The sequence below is a fragment of the Neltuma alba genome, unplaced genomic scaffold (genome assembly GCF_004799145.2).
Source record: "Neltuma alba isolate B1F8T4 unplaced genomic scaffold, ASM479914v2 tig00012164_pilon, whole genome shotgun sequence".
NCBI lineage: Eukaryota > Viridiplantae > Streptophyta > Magnoliopsida > Fabales > Fabaceae > Neltuma > Neltuma alba.
Genome location: NW_021636711.1, coordinates 63,477 through 84,804, shown reverse-complemented (window position 1 = coordinate 84,804; position 21,328 = coordinate 63,477). Strand labels below are relative to the sequence as shown.

Here is a 21,328-nt window from a genome sequence, read left to right as displayed (position 1 = left end):
GCACTTAAGTATCGGATTTAGGGCTTTAATTTATCTTTGCAACGCCACTGCCCATATCGGTCACCAAGCTGCTATCTAACGCAACTGGTATAATGATCTACCAAAGGCCATTAAATATACACAACAACCAGTACGGCCTCGCCCCATCAGTACCCCACCACGTACAATACCCACTTCTCAAATTTTGTCCTTCCCAACTGCTAATTACTTATTGTTCCTGACCGTTTTATCATAATGAAAAGCAGGTTTACTGTCTGTGATGAGATGTGTGATGAACAAGAATGCAGGTGTTACTAAGTTCTAACTTCTAACCCCTTCCTCACCATGACCGTTGATTTTGAATGTCGACTGGTTTGCTTGAATGGACCGGAATTAGTTGTTAGTTCAAACACACAGAAACAAGCGGGAAAAACTGATCGAATGTATGGACCCAAAATTATATCTGAGAATTCCAATGAATTCTGCAGAGCGTCTATTTTAATTGATCATTTTGCAACTAACATGTAATAACCACAACATTACAAAGTAAGCGTTGAGATTAGTACCCAAATGATTCCTAATTAAAAGCTCTCTCTCTCTCTCTAAATATTCATGGGGGTGTAAAATCTATACATGGTATCGGTCGCAGTTTCAGTAACAGTAGGAGGGGTACTAGCATTAGGAGCAACCACGACAGCACCCATGGCTAATTTGCAGCTACATGCTTGATCCTTACTTTGAAACCCTAGACCGTAACACAAACACACACCTTGACCAGCACTATTAAAGTTGCCATACCAGTGGTACAACACTTGTTGTTCTGGCCGAGGATGCTCTTGTGGCTGTCGTTGTTTAAACTTGTCCTGGTTTACAGAAGAAGGCTGATCAGAGGGAAGGCCTATGGTGAGCTCCAAGTTGAGCTGAGCATGTGCACAGGCGGCTTCTTCTGTGGTAACCCCACTGCTGCTGTTGGAGTCCTCGCAGGGCGATTCAGTTTTTACGATCTTTGTAGCATTATTGTTGTTGGCGCTGCCCAACTCAGTTACCAACTGGAACTTGCTGTTATTGTTATTACCGCCGTCGTTGCTGCTGCTGACGACGGCACCGGTATCGGTGGTTGCTGCGGCAGCCGCGTTGAGCGGTCGATGCGTTTGGGGGTCAATACCGCGGCTGTAGAGTTTGCGTTTGATGTGGGTGTTCCAGTAGTTCTTGATCTCATTGTCGGTTCTGCCCGGTAACCTCGCCGCGATTAAAGACCATCTGAGGAATCAATCAGGTCGAGAATCATATATTAGAGAAAAGAAACAGACTTACGAAATTGAAGGGGGTCGTAATCACATATATGAGAGATGTACTTGTTGCCAAGGAGGCTGTGGAGGCTAATGATGAGCTCGTCTTCTTCCTCAGTGAAGTTGCCTCGCTTGAGATCAGGTCGGAGATAGTTAATCCATCGGAGTCTGCAACTCTTGCCACATCTAAGCAAGCCTGGCCGAAGATAGAGAGTGAGAAGGCATGAGGGGAGAGAGAGAGATAGAGAACAAGAGAGAGATATACAGATAGATGGATACCAGCAGCTTTGGGGAGGGATCTCCAGCAACCTTCGCCATGGACCTTGATGTAGTTGATGAGGCGTTGGTCTTCCTCTTTGGTCCAGGCTCCTTTGTTGGTGTGCTCTTTCTCGCAGCAAGGAGATCTGCCCATGGATGTGTGGAGGAGGATAATTGTGGGGAAGAAAGAGGAAGCGGGGGATATAAAAGGAGGGAGGGTGGTGGAGAGCAGGAAGAGGAGCAAAATGCAATTGACTCGGGGTTGGGTTGGGGGGAAGAGAGAGAGAGTGTTTGACCGAGTTGGTGACGATCATGAGTGGTTCCCTTTAAGTTTGTGGTTACTTTTGGATTTGGTAGGTAGCTCCCTCTCTTTCTCTTTTTTTACCACTCTCGCCCCCCTTATTTCTCCTTTTTCCTCCTACTCCCCCTCACCCTCCTCCTGTAATGACTCTGCCTTGCTGTGGAAATAAAATATGAATATTGATTGAGCTTCGTATGGATAGAGAACATACGAGGTGCGTGATATTCAGCTTTAATATATATGGACTATTTGCATAAAGGGGCTCTAATTGCATTTTAATTGCAGGAGTTTGACTCTTGTTTTGTTAATAATAGGAACCATCACCGTCATCACCCTGGACCTGCAATTAGCTGAGCCTCACCTCTTGCAGCCACGAACAATTAAGATATACACGACCTAGAGGGGAATTCAAATCTTCTTTGAAGACTGCAATAATTAATTAGTCCTGCTTATTTTATTAAACGCTGACACCCAAAAATAGTGATACGCTTAATTATTAGTGAATTAATTAATCACCATTGTCTGGGCACTGATCGCTTGTCGTTTAAAACTGTGGACAGCAATATTAAAATATATAATATGTGTTTGTCATTAATTCTACAAGCCTGAATTTCACAGTCTTTTAATGGTGAATTAACTTCTTTTATTAAATTATGGTTAGTAATTAACAAAGAACAATCCTCACATCAAGTTTCTTGCATTCATTATGCCAAGCTTTCTAATCATATACATCTTATTTTTAAATACTAGTATTTAACAGTATTTAATTATAAATCTACCTAAAATAAAAATGAACACATGACTATATATGGTTGGAGAAGTTGACATAATAAATATAATTTGAGGTAAGTTTTTTCCATCATCAACAAATCTTGCAGAGAAATTATTATCGCGTTCTCTTATTACTATAATATTACTTTTATCCTTCTAGGCCTTACATCTTGACCAGACGTGTAAAATTCAGAAGCATTAAAGATAAGCTTTCGATGCTTTTCGAAGCAAGCTTCAATCAAATTGTGTCAAGCTTATTCTCATATCTATCAGCAAGCTATAAAGTTGTTGTTTCAAACTCTGCTCACCTTTCCCCTTTGACTTACAAATACATCATTAACCTTACATGATTCTTATTCTTCTCCCCTATGAGCACTTTACTGAAGAAACCAATTGGGTCAAGTGTGAGAATTTAGTAATTGTAAGGGTGGGCGAATGCGATATTGGCAAGAAATGATGGGTAGTGGGAGCTAGGAGGAAGTGGGTAAAAGAAGAGGAGGAGGGGGAATAAGGTGCTGAAATTAAGTTAAAGGAGGGTGGGCGGGTGACGAAATAAAGGGTATGAAGGCCCCACCAGAGACAAACAGCGATATTAGCTTTTGCCATTCACATCATTCTCTAATTACACACATCTTCTCCCCACCAAACATTTTTGTTTCCCAGAAAAATAAAAATAAAGCTCTGATTTCCACTACCCTCTTCCTATAACTACTCATGGTATTTGTCTAATGGATTTCCCTTCATCTGTTTGTTCTGCAATAAAGAAAAGGGATTCTAGAAGCGGTCCTCCCAACTTACTCCACTTACTCTTGTCAATTCAGCTCCAATATATATCAGTAACTAACTTACCCTACCTTCCCATTATTATTATGATTTTAATACTCATTTCCCTCCCTCTCTTCTTCTTTTAATTTTAACCCGCTTTCACACCCACCACCGCCCCAAAATACTCTCTCCACTCACTTAATGCAGCCCCTCAAATATTCACCTTCCCTCTCCACCACTTCGTCTCCTTCTTGTCAGTCTCATAAATAAACTAATATATGTACTATACGGCTACCAACAGGGTTTTCCCTTTTCATTCTCACATGTATAAGACCAGGAGTGGTAAGATATAAGAAGAATGGAATCTTTGTAACTGGAGATTTGAAGCGATATATGTTGTCTCAGCCTGGAAACAAAAAAGATACTATTTAATTAGATTCAACTTTTAGGTGGTCCATTACGATCATGATCCATGCATCATGGCGTGTGTTCCTGGGTTAGTGTCAGGTAATAAGGTCTTGTTTTTTTTGATGATATGGCTCCTGATATGTAGTGTGAGCTCACTGTCCAACTCACTGATCACAACTTTTAATTGGTCACTTTCAGAGTTCAACCAACCTCCTGTTGCATCCAACAGATCAGAGGGATTGAGCCGGCCATGTGAAATATTTTATTTGGATTGAACATGGTTGGTGCGCCTCACCCTCCTAACTCAGGTTTCTTTTTTTTCCTTTGTGGAGGGTTTCTAGAAGCAGATGAACAGGAAGAGGTTAAAAATGAATTATGAGGGTGGGAAAGAATCTGTGAGGTTGGTGACCCACCTTGTTGGGTCCATGCGTGGATACCTCATCTATTGGAATTGAGTGGGTTCTTCTTCTCATGCCTCGCTGCCACTCACTTCATTTGTTTTCATTTTATTTATAGTTGGCATATCTTATCTCGCAGTATTTTTGACTGTGACCCCACACACACACACACATATGAGGACCCTCATTATTATTAGTATTATTATTATTATTTATCCTATTTCTATATGGCTCCCACTTGGAGATTACATGATATCTGGGAACACAGAAAAAAGCGAACCAACTAATCGGTCTGCAACTGTTCATTGTCATGTGGGCATATATTCCCCTTTTTTTTAAAAAAATATTTACACAACTTACAAAAGGGGCATATCATTTTTCTCTTGTGTTGACAATTGTTAATATCCTTCTCTGGCAAACACACAATCCAGGTATTACTTTTTCTATAAAAAAAATAATGACAACAATAATTCCTTAATCAGTGACCGAAAGGTTGGTCTTGTGACATTTAATTTCAACTAAAGAAAGAACGAGATAGATGCGGAATCAGATTCGATCTTAGTCGTTAAAATTCAGGTTCACCCCCACAAATAAGATGTAAAGTGATCATTTTACGGTAGGAAACTGTATATTTAAGTTATATATGTTTGGACTCGTCTTAAAGCGGCGACAGTTGAGCATAAACTAAGGTAGATAGGCTATATATGTTCATTAAATTTTGCATGATACGTTTAATTTTGTCTCATTCGCGGGGCTTAATAAGTCCACATGTCATTGTAGACCGAGGTCACACACCCTAGAAAGAGGGGCCTTTCGATCTCTTTCACGACCAACTTACTCCTACCTAATAAAGTTGGATTGAATTTTATAAACCAAAGGTTAGGTGCTTTTAGGACGTCTCCATCTCCTTGGAATTCCCATATGCTCGATTACACTGGTATTAAATAGTAAATACTCTCGTTAATATAAAAAGCTACTCAGCTAATTTAGCTTGGCGGATAAAAAAGGTAAAATTATGACCTGATCTTTTCAAGATATTCTTATACTAATATTAGGCCATATATCAATTAATAAGTTGGGTAAATTATTATTTGAAAAAAATGACAAATATAAGAGATAAAATGAATTATCGTCTTATATTTAAGACTAGATTATACTTCTAATTGGCTCTTATATTGGGTACTAAAGAGAATATTGACCATTAACCAATGTTAAAATATGAATTTTTGTTGTTCCAAAAAGGTTTAGAAGAGTTGGGTTTTAGAAAACTTAATAGGGTTAATATATGTCTCCATGTTCAGAGAGCCCTTACAAAAGTATTTACAGATCGCCTAACCAATAAAGTTTTCACATTGACAGTGGGATTCAAGTTCACGGCTTTGTGAATGATTAACTGACTTTTTACCAACTAAACTAACTCCTAATGCCAAATATGAATTTAATTTCAGGAGTTGCATGGAGAGCTGGAGAGGAGATGGGGAAAACTCAGATACAGACCGGGCCTTCAATAAGGGCTTTGAGTTCGGGGCGCGGTAGGAAGGCCCGATTTTATTCAACTCCGAATGTAGTCGGAACTCGGAAGGTTATACGATTAAATAAAATTATGTTAATTCTGTACCAATAAATTTATGTGACTTCTCATTATAAAAAAATTCAGGTAATTCTCACAAAGTTTTAATTGAATCCAGATAAACTTTCGAATTTTAAAACTTTATATCCGTGAAAATAAATTTCTTACCATTTTTTGTTAGTATTTGATATTTCGTTCAAATGACATGGCATGTGTTTATTAAAATAAATCAAAACATAATTCAGACTCTAGAACGAAAAAAAAAGCAGAGAGAGAATATTTCCTTTGTAATAGGTATTACGTTCTATTAAATAAATGACGGGATAATCGATGCTGTGGGGTTATTTGCACAAACTTTTCAAGAAATTTTCCGTGAAGTGTTCAATATTATGAAAGCTATTATTCAAATATATGCATGCATGCAGGCAAGTGTTTAGGAAATAATTTTGTTAAATACAATGAATATCCATAACGAGAGTAGCAGATCGGCTCCATATTGATGGCAGGCTCATGGAATAGGAGAGCGAGGGAAAACACATAAACCAAAAACTGGGAAACACAGGGATCAAATTCCAGATACAGCTGCTGAAACTAGCTAGTACGAAAGCTGCATGTACATATACATATATATATATATATATGTATGTATGAAAGCAGCGAAGAAGGATCAACAAACTTTGTTGCAAAAGCAACGGCGACGGGCACCGCGGCATTTGCCGCCGGTGAAACCCTCGACGCGGCACACCAAAGCGCAGTTGTGGTGGCTCACACACATTCCTTTGAACCGATGGCTCTGAGACTCGCAGTGCCTTGCCTCCACCATCCCCTCTGCAGCAACACACATTATTCATAATTTCATACTGTATTAAACCTCAGAGTGACTGCATGTTATATATGCACGTTATATTTACAGTTAGTGGAACTCCAAAGAGACTTACGAGAAGCAAGGAGAAGAAGCAGCAAGAAGAAGAAAAGCCCCACGAATCGTGCCTTGTCCATTACTTCCAACAAACGCAAGAATTGAGTAGGTGATCTCCAGTATTTATAGTCAAAGAGAAGATGAGGAAGACACATGAGCATTGAGAGCTTTCAAGTTATTATGAAGATCGTATTATTGGAATTTGCAGCAGGCCTGGTGGGTGAGACAAACTGAATCTGTTCACGTGCAAAAGCCAAGGGCTAGCTGATGCAAATCTCAATATTAGTACTGTTATGCTCGATGCGCATAGAGGTTTGCAAGTGATTAGCTTAAAGGATCACTGTTTTTTATATATATAATGATCGGTGAAGGTACAGTACAGAGCACCAGAACATGGGGAAGTGTGAGGAGAGTTTGGGACGGTGACGAGCTTGGCTTCAGATCTTATATATTAACCCATTTAATTACCTGTTTTAAGATCTGAAACCACGCTCAGGAGTTGGTTTCACACACCTGTGTCTCGACATTCGGTATATTATGCCTGCAACCCAAATCCCTGTCTCTTTAAAGAACCCTATACATTGCAGTGCGGTGATTTTTTTTTTTTAAATAAAGAGCAAATTTTGGACAGAATTTTGTCTGCGTTTAAGTCAATTAATGACACAAGTGACTAACAATATCTGTCCTGTTAATAATTTCTCGCAAATGCGCATCACGTGTTGCTCTCTTTTGTCTTCCATTCAAATATTAAAAATGCATTGTTCTGCTTATTCTCTCCTAAAAATAAAATAACTAGGAATTATATTTATTTTAACCTACACATCGGAAAAATTCTTGAGACAAACGGGTTCTATACTTTTATTAGTATAAGATATATTACCTTTAGAATACTACTAATCAAGTTAAATTTCAGGATGTCATTATTTTTTACCGCGGGCAATCCTAATACGTCACTGATTAATTAAAAAGAAAATTAAACATCGTAATAAATTGTATTATCCATAATTTATGAATCAAACTATATATTTTCTGAATCCACGGAATAATATACGAGTTAGACAGCAAACTTAGAGAGAGAGGCATGTCTGCGATTCTGTACAATTTTCAAAAACTGAAATTAAGAGATCCATATGTAATAATTAATCGTTTGAACTTTGAATGTATGTGATATTTCTTTCATTAAAAAAATATTCCTTTTTTATGAAGGAGTTTCTCATCTCAAAGATTTCAATGATTTACATATGGCCTATGGTATCCATTATTAGTTTTGAGTTTTGATGTGGCCTAGAGAGTATGCTTGCTGCCTGCTGGATCTTTATATTCTCTGTGACTGCTTTGGGCTCACACCTTCCACAAAAATTGATAAAACAGCCCTGGTCTGGTACCCACTTGATCGGCCGTTTTTACTTTTTTTTTTTTTCATTACTAGACATTTAATGTTTTAAATGCTTTATTTTTATATCACATATTGTGTCATTCATTTCTTAAATTTCAAGTAGCTTATTGAACCACCAAATTGTTCATAAATTAGAAATGGAAAGAGTTACTACTAAGTGCTTAGATCGACTGACAAAAAAATCGATCTAGCTTAATTAGAGATCTTAAATTTAAGGTCTAGATATGTAGCAGTGATAATATATAACTAAGTGGGAGCCAAATGCCCTCCATAGTGAGCCCACATTCCCGCGATCGGGATTAGTCCATTGCCGAAGGCACCGGATACTGGGGGTTATCACCTGGGAAAAAAAAATAGAAAGAGTTTTTCTTTTTCTTTTATCTCATACTGTGCTTAAAACTTAATACTACCTCCGATCCTTAATATAAGACCCCATTTGACTTTTTGTTTGGTCCTAATTATAAGACCCCAATCCATTTTGTCTCTCATATTTATACATTTTTTTCCAAGATAGTCCTTCTAATAATGATAGTTCTAGCCAATACACTTAATTAACAAGGATATTTTAGGAATGATAACACTTATTTATTACAAATAACTAACTTAACTTGCTTCCTTAATCTCCTCAAATAAGTCAACTGGGTTTTATAATTAGGACCGGAGGTAGTATAAATTTTAAAAATCACTTGATATTGACTCCAAAAAGCCCAAGTATGTCTCAACAAAAAGAAGTGTTTTCAATTTATGAAAGTAATTTCTGGTAAAGAAAAAGGGAGAAATTGAACCAAAAAAGTGCATTGAAGTGGTCGCAAATCCATACAAGGGCGAAACTAATAGCCCCATGATAATGCTTCTTGCTCCACTGACCCCCGCACATATTCGCCGCTCAAAACCAACACAACACATTTATTTATTTATTTATTTATTTTGCCAACAAGACAAGACGCTATCACTTCCTTATCCAAACATCATATCTTTATTTGGTCGTCTCTCAAGTCTCAACTGAAACCTTGATTATCGGGGGCTGTCTCTGGTCTACTGCTTTAGGTTCAACAAAGCTTCGTGCAGAAACAGCGGCGACGGAACCCTCGGCACCGTCCGCCGGAGAAACCTTCGTTCCTGCACACCAGAGCACAGTTGTGGCTGCGCACGCATGTTCCCCTGAACCCGTGGCTCTGTGACTGGCACATCCTTCCTTCTGTCTGCACCGCCACTTCTGCTCCCAAACAATATATATACACATCATACATCACTTATATATATAACAACCAAAACAACACAATCATAGATCGGAGAATATGTAGAATCTTACCAGCAGCTAGGACAATGAGGACCAAGAGGAGGAGCGCGAATGATTTCCTTTCCATCTTCTGGGTAATGTCTCAGAGAAATAGAGTTTTAGTTGGGACCAGAAGTGTCGTAAGATGCAAAGGTGTGATCACCGTCGTGTGATATATATTGGAAATTGGGAGCAGATGGTAAAGAAGGAGGGGCATGTGGTCACGTGAAAATTCGACAGGTGCAGTGAGGCCGCCCGTGACCATGTCTTTAAGTTTTTGGGGTTTAGTTGCTGGAGCAGATGGGATTTAGGCAAGGGACAGGGTTTTATTTTTACGAGGTGTGTGAAAAGTTTGATGATGATGCTCAAATTCATCAAGATGTTGTTATTTTAGTTTGTTTTTAAGAGCTTTCCATGCATGCATTCGATGGATGTTTAGCCACGCAGGGTGGCCAAGGAATCCCATTTTCCAGAGCTTCGTTGACAGCGATTCAGAGGTCACATGCAAACCTGCAACTTTTCACTCTCGTAAGCTGCAATGTACATAATGGTGAGACGTAATTCCCGATAACAAAAGGAGAGAGATTGTTGGCAACACCCGTAAAATAATAAAAATATAATTCGAGTTGTATCCAAAGACACTGTCTTTAAGAGTTATTTCTCACATATGTTAGAATAAAAGCGTACTTCTTAGGATTAAACGAACCCTTTTTGCGTAGAATAAGGTGATAGAACAACAAAAATTTATGGCCCTGTTTGCTTTTGTTCTTTGTTTTCTTGTTCTCAAAACAATTTAGTAAAATTGCTTCTTAGAACTATTTTTGAAAACAAAAAATAAAAAAATTTGTTTGGATAATAATTTTAAAAAATCATGTTTACAAGAAAAAATGATAAAAAATCACAATTGGTAAGTGATAGTTGTTGTTAGTATTGATAAGTAGTAAATAGTAAGTGAGAAGAGAAAAAAAATTTCAAAAATTTCAAATCAAAACATAAAAAACACAAAAACAAAAACAAGAAAATATGTAAAAGTTGTTTTGGTTTTTCAGTTTTTAAAAACAAGTTACTGTTTTTTTTGTTTTTTAAAACAATCAATTAAAAGCAAGTTACCAAACAAGTGTTTTTGTTTTTCTGTTTTTAAAAACAAAAAATTGTTTTTAAAACAAGAAACCAAACAAGCCCTAAAACTCAGGAGAAAAGAGAGAATAGGAGAGTTCAGGGATAGAACTCGACCCCCACTGACTATACCACACATTGCTTTTTATAGGCAAATAATATGTGATCGTTTAACTGCCATAATGCTGATTAAATATGATTTTAATAACAATTAAAAGAGAAGTTTTTACACAATTAATTAAGGTAAATTAAATCATTTTAAGGCCATTAAATCTGGTTAATGAAATAATAAAACTAACTAATAAAAATACATAAATGTTTCAACAGTCATCTCTAACGGTTAGTTCTAAAGACTCTTTTTCTTAGCTATTTTATTAGCTCAAGCTCATATCTTAGTAAACACTAAGGTTTTCTCAATTTTGAGTAATATAAAACTTCTTTTGACATACTCACACACTAAAACTCCAACAGAGATCACATTTGTTTGTTGCCGTTATAAGCCAGCTTGCTTGGTTTGCTTCTTCTCTTCAACTATTCCATTTCACATTTGGTACTCTTTCTATAATTTCTGGAAGCATGCATGTACAAGACGGAAAATCAGTTTTTATCCTTGACCTCAGTTTAAATTTTGTTCAAAATGATTCCCACAGCTAGTTTTCCTCCATCTCAGCTTTATTAGTAGTGCTCACTGCTCACACTTTAGAAACGTTAAAATTGAAGTCCCTATTTATGTCAGGTTGCCATAACACATGGAAGGCCGCATGCAGAAGCGGGGAAGCCATTTACGCCGTGATTTGGTTCTTCTCTTTGAGTGGCAAAAGCAGTCGCGAAAAGCATATATAGATGTTACTCATCAGCAGTCAGCACTGCACAAGAATGATTCACTCATGTTCATTTTTAGCGACAGCAGTGTTAAAAAGTTATATGTATGTATCGATCTTTGAACTAGGCACTTCCAAACGAGACATGTCTCATCAATCTAGCATCAGGGCCGATGAAACAGAGACGACAATAGCTGCAACAGACTTGGCCATAACACCAAAAAATGCACTAATATGCTAGCAATATTCAGCCACAACTCGAAATAATGTTTAGATTTTAGATAGACCACCACTTGGTTACATTACAGGATTAGGCTCTTCGTCCTTGAAACAAGTGTGGAGCTTTGAAGATTTTCTATGTGAATAATGAGCTCTTCAAATTTTGCCATTATATTGAGCAAAACTTCACATGATATCAATGTTGCGTTATGAATAAGAGTAATGTACAGAGTCCGGAAAGGGAGTTGATTCGAAGGGAATTGATTAAAAGGACTCATAATGGCCCCACGCCCTCCTTAGTTTGCGCTGTCCTCTATCTGTTCCAAATGATTATTGATAGAGTTTTTTATGTTAGACGCAACTCTGTACATTAAGCACTTATTCATAGAGAGAGCAAATATTTTTGTTTTCTCTTTTTTGAGATTCTGAAGATCATCAACTTTTAGATATAGGATAGGAGATGGCGCATTGTAGGGATGAATTATTAAGGTGAGTCACTGAAAAGAAATAAAGATCCACAGCGGTAAAGTAATGTCAAATTGGCAGCAAAAGTCTGGAAATGTTGAAGACGCCACACTACACAGCTGGGTCGCTTTACGTATCTGGGAACAGCTAGGATTTGGCTTTACACTTTACCAGATGACCTAGCTATGCACCATTCCTCATCATGTAGAGAAAACCCTGAAATAATATTCAACTCAGAGAGAGCTAGAATTCTTACACTTGCGTGCTTTTCTTTATAGAATAATCATTGGCGCCCCCCCCCCCATGTTTGCATTTTCTTATAATTCCCACTTGTGTGGTTTCTCTGGTTTTGATGCAAGAACAGAACTGTAACAGGTTCTTTATAAGGGGCATGCGTGCTTGGGCTATGAAAGTGATACAAAAATGGTGGACGCCTTTATCTAACTCAATAATGCAACAAGGAACAGCTCGCTGCTTTCAATGATGAAGGTGGGACTTTGAGGCCTTAAAAGTCTCAAAAGCCCGTTTGAAAAAGCCGAAGGCACATATAACTTATACTCACAAAAGCAATTTTTAAACCCGCAGACAGAGACACTAATCGCCTGTCTGAATGGCTTTATTGATGTTGATATTCGGTGCCAAAGTAAGCATTTCAATATGTTGCGGGCCCGTCCGTGTCTTCCTCTGGCACATGGGGCATCTTCTTCTACTTATCCTATTCAAATCCTTTATTAAGCTTTAAATTTGCTTACGTTTATCTTAATCTGCAGGAAAAAGTTATGTGATTTTTGTTTACTAAGGGGGCATTCGATGCCAAAGCTTTGATTTTGATGGGTTCCAATATAATAAAACCAAGCGCGCACCAAGACAAAAAAGAAATCATAATTACCAGTTATAACACAACCAACTCATCTTGTGTCTGAGATATAGATATCTAGGATTTGTTAGGTTGGGGAAGATCTTCGCATATTAATCTAATTTCCACTTCAAAATGTTTGCTCAAATTGAAAATTACCCAAAATATAATATGCTATTAAAATGCATATTTCGATACTAGCTATCTTCTTTTAAAACTAAAGAGTCCATGGCACATCATATTCCTATCAATCATGCATAGACATTTCCCTCGTTTGTATCTGTGAAAGAAACATCCATGACAACATATAAAGCACATTATGCCTGCATGCAAAGAATGCGACAAACAGAGATATGGAAAAAAAGACCCACCACAAATTTCTGTCCATTTACACATAAAAAACAAAGATCGCCCGTCCACCTCCAATATGAAAAAGAAATTTGATATTTGACAATAACGAAAACAATAATAATAAATAATAATTAAAAAAACACAGAGTATACATATATATCCCATATAATACCCCATAACAATTTCACAAGAAAAGCCCATCCTCCTATTCGTCAAAATTCATGTTTAAGCAGAAGACTTGGTTTTCAAGCGGTACAAGAGTTTCTTCTTCTTGGAGCTTGCATTGTCAATGGTGAGAACCACTTTCCCAGGCTCACCAATCTCAAAACTATTGCAAAGCACTGGTTCTTCTGATGAAGCCACTTTTCTAGCCTTCTGAATAATCACTGTATAGCTTCCTTCAGCACTTGGCACGAACTCTGCTCCATAGCTTACATCCCAACCTATCACTCTCAGCTCCCAAGACAGAAGGCATTTCTGCAAGTTCTCCAAAACAAAAAGTTCCAATTAATAATTACAGAAACGAACAAAGATAAACAGGTTGGATGCCCAACTCCTTTGTTAAATCAACATCAACGACCTCACTTTGATATTAGAATATTTGATAAAGTTCATATTCAACTCACTTTGTTTATATCAACCGAGCCAATCAATTTATCAGAAAGCTAGGACTGCTTTGGCTCTTAGCTATGTCAAGAACTAAATGAAATAAATCCGGCGATGCCGAACACATATGGCCCCAGAAACGACAAAATGAAGCTCCGGCTTTATAGTTTATATGTTTATTTATTTAATTCTCAGAGCATAGTTTTGCACAGTATGTTGGTTAGAGCATGTGAAATAAATAAAAGGGTCAATCAGAAAACATGTCTCTTGCGAACAGAGGAATCCTAAGAAAGGTCCCATTTCGATGCGGCAATGCATTGGATTCCCAAAAAATCAAACCATGACGATAAAATCGAAACCCACCTCATTGACCGGAAATTCTACGGTATGCTTTGCTGCTGGCCTAACCGTAACTTCAGTGACAGCATCACTATTGCCGAATTCTCCATCTTTGCTTAGTCCTCCATACTTCACGGGAAGCTGCTCTGGAGCTATGTATCTGAACAAGTCCAGGGAGCAAATTGAGTTGAAATCTCTACACAATCTACGCCAAAGAAACAAGTAAACAAATTTTAAACCTTTGAAACATTACCTCAAAAGGGTCTCTGCAGATTTGGAAGGCCCTGCAAATACAAACTTGCTCTTGGTTCTCTGAGTGAGAAAAGGGCTTATCATCCTGTTCACTGCCAGATACCACCATGGCACATTGATGAATATCTGCGCCATAATAGATTTTGAGATCAAGCTACTCACTCAATAACGATTGAAAATAAGAACCGATAAATGCAGGAGCAATTCAAAAGGAATACCTGTTTGGCTACGAATTCAGGATAGTTGTCTTGAAGCAAATGGAGGGCCTGTTTGGTGGCTTGTCTAAGTTCCCACTTACCAGGTCCGGGAGAATTCTTCAGATCATTAATCTGCACAATGGTGGATACACCACCAGGAGCGAAATCCAATTTGCGAATACTCCTTTCCAGAAACTGAATTCTCCATCTCAGGAAGTTGAGCCTCCTCCCCTCATCGGAAAACGCTTTCTTGTAAAGTTCCTTGTTTTGGAATTCCCCATAGACATTGTAACACACGGGGTGGCCTTCCTTATCGAACCCATGCATGAATACCGCCTTCTCCAAATCATCACTCAAGTTTTCTTCCATCAATTTGTCGATTCCGAATTCTTTCCTCCAGAGAATTGTGTTCTTGATCATGGTGAAAGCATCTTTCACTTTGAAATCCCTTGCTCGCAGGAATTTCAATAGAATAACATCGCTCCTCTCATCAACAAGCAGAGGTATCCCCCAAACGGATACTTCTTCCGGCGGAGGTGGCGGAGGAGTTTCGTCACTGGTTTCCTTAGTTTCTGCCTCCGCCGGTGGAGGAACGGCTGCGCCCTCAGACTCTTTGGCTGCCTGTGTCTCCTCAGCCGGAACAGCGGAAGACACCGCCACCACGCTCTCTTCAATGGCTTCCACGGTTTTAGCTCCGTCGTCATCGACAGCAGGAGCTGCCGCTTTGTCATCAACAGCCTCAACGACCACCGTGGATTCTCCAACCTCCTGCGACGCGGCTTCCTCCTTGTCTTCTTGTTGGTCCTCTGTTTTAGTGGGGTCCGCAGTTTCTGCAGGCTTTTCCTGAACGGGTTCTTCCGTCTTCTTGTCATCGTCCTTCAGAGGAGGACCAGGCGCCGACTTGTCTTCCTTAGGAGGCGAAGGTGGGTCGGGAGGGGCAGAGAATTCGTGCTTGTTAAGAGCATCTTGGACGAGTTGTTTGAACTCTTGAAGGGCTTTCTTCTCGTGATCAGAAAGGTCAGCAACTCTGGTGCTCTCCTCCTTAAACGAACCAGAATCGGGCATTTGGTCCTCACCTTCACCTCCGGGCTTAGTAGACACGTCAGTTTCAGCAGTCTCCTCAACAGGCTTCAATGGCTCGGCGTCGGGAACAGATTGGGGATCCTTATCGACAGGTTTCTCAGGCTGAGGAACATCCTTAAGCACCACTTCTTGGACCTGCGCAGATGCCTCTTGAGGAGGAGGAGCAGCAGCAGCAGTCTTAGGAGCATCGTCAGCCATGGTTGGTGATGGAGTATGACAGCAAAAAGAACTAGAGATGCCTCCGGGAAGGGACAAAAGCGGAAAGAAGGAGAAGGAGGAGAAGATGAATTGACAAAGAAGGGGGTGGGGGTGCGGGGAGTTATAGGAGAGGAGAGGCGAGGGTGTTGGCGATGGGCGATGGGCAATGAGCAATGAGGGAAATAAAAGGAAGGAGTAGGGCCACGATGAGTAACGGGCCAGCTTGGAATTATGAGGAATGTGGCAGTACGTGGGACCCGCGTTTCCAGCCAGCGTCATTAGGCCTTCCTTCCTCATTCTCGAACGCCGTTATTTCCATTAATCATCGGCGCTTTTGCCGGCCTCATCATTTCTCCTCGAACATTAACACCCCGCATTAGCCCTGGCATCCCCCCACCTTCACCCCTTTACTGGGCCCCCTTCCCTGCCCCCCCAACCCATTTTTTATTTGCAAAATTACAGACAACTTTCATTAAAAATTTTAAACTTTTGAGGAAGACTTTAAATCACAATATTCTGTCTAAAAAATTATTTAAGTATTAAATATCATAAAAATTCGAAAATTGAGGAACTTGGGTGAGGGGTAAAAATGGGAGTTCACAAAACGCCATAAGAACATTTAAAACCAGAAGAGAGTACACGCAAGAACGTTAAGGCTTTTGATTCGTGGAAGGGACAGTGACCTCGGATGCCCAACCAATTGCTTCTCTTTTTCCTCGTGAGACTGCCATTGTCTAGCTGTGTCTGCCATTCGCATTTTTAGCATTTTAGACCGTTAAAACAGTTTCTCCTCAGGCCCACCCCCACCCTTGACGTGTGCCCAGCTCTGACCGTTTCAGACGTGGGCCCCCCACACCTGTTGGGCTCTCATTTTCATGGCGCAACCTTATTTTTATTCCGACGGGTTGGCAAGGGTGTCTGTTGGGCCTATTGTTTTAGGTCCAAACTCAATCGGACTAATTTTGTGTTTAGGGCCCAACTGGATAAGGGCAGACCAGACATCCGCCGTGAGGTCCGTTCAAAGGGGTGGCTTTGCTGGCAAAATGAACGTCATGTCGCGTGGACCTGTCGGGTGCTTCAAACTCCGCCGATTTCGACATTTGATGATTCCATTTCCTCTCTCGTCTCTTTCTCTTTTCCCTTATTTGTCAAAACCTTAATCAGTGCCTTATTAGTTATTATTACCCAAATTGACTAATCACACCCCCAACCCTAATTTTTATTTGTAAGGTCAAGATTAGCTTGCTTTTTAACCAAGATTATGGCTTCTTCAAGTGGTAACTCTGAAACGTAAACACAACGGCGGTGCATTGTGCTGGACATGCCAGAAATGGAAGTAAATGAGGATAAGAGGGGAGTGAAGTGGAGTGGGGATGGGGGAAAGAAGGGAGCAGGGAATGGGATTATGTGGACACCGAGTATTGACAGAAGCCACATGAGTCGGATCACCCGACAACTTTTGACATTTGCAGCTTTGATTGGATAATTCATTTCAAGGGCATTCCATTTTTTGATTTGTTTTTGAGGGTTGGGGGGGGGGCTTCAATTATTGGAGGCCAGGTCATGAGCCATACCCACCATGCTACTTCAGGCAATAAAAGTGAGGTCCAATTTGCCGGTCAATATTTTTTTATTAATATTCCTTCGCATCCAAGTTATTCTTCTTTCTCTTTTCCCCAATCTATTTCTTACGTTGCTTTTAATACTCACTGGTTACCGTGTGTCTTCAATGTCTTGGTCTTGTCGAATACAGTTTTTAAAATAAAACTGTAAAAAGAGAAAAGACTAGATTTTTTGGCTCCCCATCATATGTATATCAGGAGTGGAGGTTGATGTGATATGCCGATTACAGTACATGGGCCTGCAATTTCCATATGGGGTTGAAGCTTTGGACAAATGTAGGCAAAAACAAGACAGAGAAAAAAAAAGGAGAAGGGAGTTAAAAGCGAAGGATATACCTTGTCAAAAGGGCAATCACGAAGTCAATGCGAGACCTTTGAGTTCCCCTATCACTCCGGCGTTTTTAGAGATCCAATGACAATCCATCTCAATGCCAAACCTCAACACAAAACCAAAAACGAAATTGCCATCCCCAAGTAACGCAGGAAGGAACTCAGTGGATTCAAGCTGGTCCAGCCTCCTCATGCATCGTTGTTATTCTCCTTCTCCTACTTTTCCTTTATGCAATTTTCTAATCCTTTCTCTCTCCTCACTCCCACGTGCTCACTCTTCTTCCTCATTCCCTTGCACTATATCCCAAATTCCATCATAAATTCCCCGTTCGCTTTCTTTCTCTGTATCATACGACGCATTAGATTTAGCCCCGCCAAACTCCTCTCCTGATTTCGCAACGGACTTGATCCAATTCAGAGGAGGCCTCCATAATTGTTGTGATTGCTCCGCTTGAGGAGATACCGCAAGAGATTGGACGGTATGGATAAGTACGAGGAGGTGAAGGATTTGGGAGCTGGCAATTTCGGGGTGGCTAGGCTCATGAGGAACAAGGAGACCAAGGAGCTCGTCGCCATGAAATATATCGAGCGTGGTGGCAAGGTTTGTTATCATCATCTTCATCACTGTGTTTGACTGCTTGCCAGAAACTAATATAGTTTAACGAATCCATTAAGTGTCAGATTTATCGCGGTTATGTGTTGCATTTGACGTTTGGAACAACGAAGGACTTTTTGTATACTGACGATTCCTTGATGGGGGTGCTCTGGTTTGTGAAAACCAACCAAAAAAGTAAAAGGAGAAAGGAGCATTCTTTGACACATAAGTCTTATTTCGTGAAGAAAATTTAACAAATTTCGCTAATTTTAGCAATCAAGCAGTTCCCAGATTAAGGTGTTCATGATCACAATCCAATGTTGGCACTTGACGAATGAGCAAGTCCCTTTCTCGGGATATGTGATTCTAAATAGTTTCTTTTTTTCAATCCCAGATTGATGAGAACGTGGCGAGAGAGATTATGAACCACAGGTCCCTTCGACACCCCAATATAATCCGATTCAAGGAGGCAAGAATTTTAGTTATTGTTGACTCGTTGAATCAATTATCATTCGGGTATAATGCTGACTTTTGGTACGCTTATTTCAATCGGATTTTTAATTTCAGGTCATTTTGACCCCCACACATTTAGCCATAGTAATGGAGTATGCAGCGGGGGGAGAACTATTTGAGAGGATATGCAATGCCGGCAGATTCAGCGAAGACGAGGTTGATAAGTTGACATACGCTCTCAGAATCTCTTCCTTTTGGTTTTACTATCTCATATTATTTTCGTTATCTCTCATGTTGTTTCTTTGACTATTCAGGCTAGATATTTCTTTCAGCAGCTGATATCTGGTGTCAATTTCTGTCACACCATGGTATTTAACTTATCTTCACTTCCCAAGTTTACAAAATAATAAAAACAAAAAACTATGGCCTCTTCTCGTAGCTTTCAGAAATGCTCAAAATGAGAACTCATCTTATTTCTACTCTTGTTCTGCAGCAAATATGCCACAGAGATTTAAAGCTTGAAAATACCCTTTTGGATGGAAGTCCGGCACCTCGCCTGAAAATTTGCGATTTTGGTTATTCCAAGGTATCGGGAATATTAATAAATATTCCATGGCTATACTGTGAGATGATACTCGTGTAGTGATAGTCTATAGTTAGTTGAGTGCTTTATTATTTGTGTTTAGTCATCTTTGTTGCATTCAAGACCCAAGTCTACGGTTGGAACCCCAGCTTATATAGCACCCGAAGTTCTTTCTAGGCGCGAATATGATGGCAAGGTAATAACATGTGCTCTCTATCTATCAATAATTTTCAGATTTCCTTTGCCTCTGCTCCATATATGCATTGAAATTTAACTAATCTTTCCAACCTGCTGAATATTACCAGTAGCTTTTAGGTGTTCCACGGTATTATCTATTAATCATTAGTGATTTCTTATATCTTGTATCAGTTGGCTGATGTGTGGTCATGTGGAGTGACTCTTTATGTGATGCTTGTTGGAGCATATCCCTTTGAGGACCAGGATGACCCAAGGAATTTCCGGAAAACGATCCAGGCGTGTATTTATCTTTTTCAGTGTCGCTTCTGGTTTTTTTTAATTTTTTTTCCTTTTTGGAACCTTTGTTTTTCCTCACGCCATTTGTATAACTCTGCTCCTGTTCTTTTCTTCAGCGAATAATGGCCGTTCAATACAAAATCCCAGATTATGTTCACATATCTCAAGATTGCAGGCACCTCCTCTCTCGCATTTTTGTGGCTAATCCATTGAGGGTATGTTACGATATTTTCTTATGCCAAGTGAATAAATATTGCCGATAATCTCAATATAGCTTCATTGTCACGTCGTTAGAAATTTTATGTATCGGTTGTGTTTATTATTGGTAGGCCTATGGGCGATAACTTGTGGATTATGAATTTAGAATGGAGTGACTGAGTGGTAGAGAAATGAGTATATGATTTACTTTTTGTATTTTATCCCTTCTTTATTTCATCAAAATGCGTCATAGTACATTTACTCTTCCGGTCCTTAATATAAGACCCATTTAACTAATTTGATTAGATTAAAGAAGTTAGGTAAGTTAGTTAATTATAAGAAATATGACATGCTTTTCTTAAAACACCATAATTATCTTTTTTAATACCTCATCTCCCTCTTCTACTTGATTATGGTTGAGGGTGTATCCATAGGGATAATTTAAAAAAAATTGATAAATATGATAAACGAGTCTTATATTTAGGACCAAAACCACGGTAAAGGCACTGGATCCATCCATATGAGCTTGTGGTTTCCACCAAGGAAGATGCTTTGGTGACATAAAATTGTTTGCATTTTGGAATGAGCGACTCACGAGTTTAAATGGAGCCAATTAACTGACACAGGCCACTCTCACTGTGGGTTTCAGAGAATAACAATCAAGGAAATTAAGATCCATCCATGGTTTCTGAAGAACCTACCAAGGGAGCTAACTGAGTCAGCGCAGGCTGTGTATTACCAGAGAGACAACCCAAGCTTTTATTCTCAGAGTGCGGAGGAAATAATGAGAATTGTTGGAGAGGCAAGAACCCCGCCTCCAGTATCCAGGCCTGTCAAAGGTTTTGGGTGGGAAGGCGAAGAAGAAGAGGAAGAAGAAGGAGCAGAAGAAGAGGTGGAAGAGGAGGAGGAAGAAGATGAAGAAGAAGATGAGTACGACAAGAGGGTGAAGGAGGTTCACGCAAGCGGAGAATTTCAAGTCAGTTGAGCCATACAATTCTGATGCACTCGTTCAATTGTATGCTAGTTAAGTTCGTATTTAGATGTATCATAATTCATGAAGACTTATAATATAAACGTGGGATATATACAAATAGGCTCAGTTCATGGCTGTATTCATCACGTAATGTGTACTTGGTTCGGCCATGGATTCCATGTTTGAGTTGTCTTATATTATGGTCAATATGTACTCCAATAGTATTGCTGTAGCAGATAGCCAATGTCCTTCATATTCTGCATC

At 39.4% G+C, this 21,328-nt stretch overlaps 3 protein-coding genes across 3 annotated transcripts; 1 reads left to right on the top strand and 2 right to left on the bottom strand.

The window, feature by feature from the left end:
* Window positions 1-464: 464 nt before the first annotated feature.
* LOC114724016 (transcription repressor MYB6) lies at window positions 465-1,761 on the bottom strand. Its single transcript, XM_028910291.1, has 3 exons — window positions 1,548-1,761; window positions 1,335-1,464; window positions 465-1,239 (listed from the first exon to the last, which is right to left on the bottom strand). The coding sequence occupies exons 1-3, from the start codon at window positions 1,678-1,680 to the stop codon at window positions 582-584; spliced, it is 921 nt and encodes a 306-aa protein (XP_028766124.1). The 5' UTR covers window positions 1,681-1,761; the 3' UTR covers window positions 465-581.
* Window positions 1,762-13,165: 11,404 nt separating this feature from the next.
* LOC114724003 (patellin-3-like) lies at window positions 13,166-15,971 on the bottom strand. The gene is made up of 4 exons (XM_028910275.1): window positions 14,577-15,971; window positions 14,360-14,484; window positions 14,131-14,266; window positions 13,166-13,638 (listed from the first exon to the last, which is right to left on the bottom strand). Exons 1-4 carry the CDS (start codon window positions 15,834-15,836, stop codon window positions 13,387-13,389), a joined length of 1,773 nt encoding a protein of 590 aa, XP_028766108.1. The 5' UTR covers window positions 15,837-15,971; the 3' UTR covers window positions 13,166-13,386.
* A 2,222-nt stretch (window positions 15,972-18,193) lies between these two features.
* On the top strand, window positions 18,194-21,299 carry LOC114724007 (serine/threonine-protein kinase SRK2A-like). Its single transcript, XM_028910281.1, has 9 exons — window positions 18,194-18,389; window positions 18,778-18,852; window positions 18,951-19,052; window positions 19,151-19,204; window positions 19,330-19,422; window positions 19,523-19,615; window positions 19,789-19,893; window positions 20,010-20,108; window positions 20,741-21,299. Exons 1-9 carry the CDS (start codon window positions 18,270-18,272, stop codon window positions 21,074-21,076), a joined length of 1,077 nt encoding a protein of 358 aa, XP_028766114.1. The 5' UTR covers window positions 18,194-18,269; the 3' UTR covers window positions 21,077-21,299.
* Window positions 21,300-21,328: the final 29 nt, after the last annotated feature.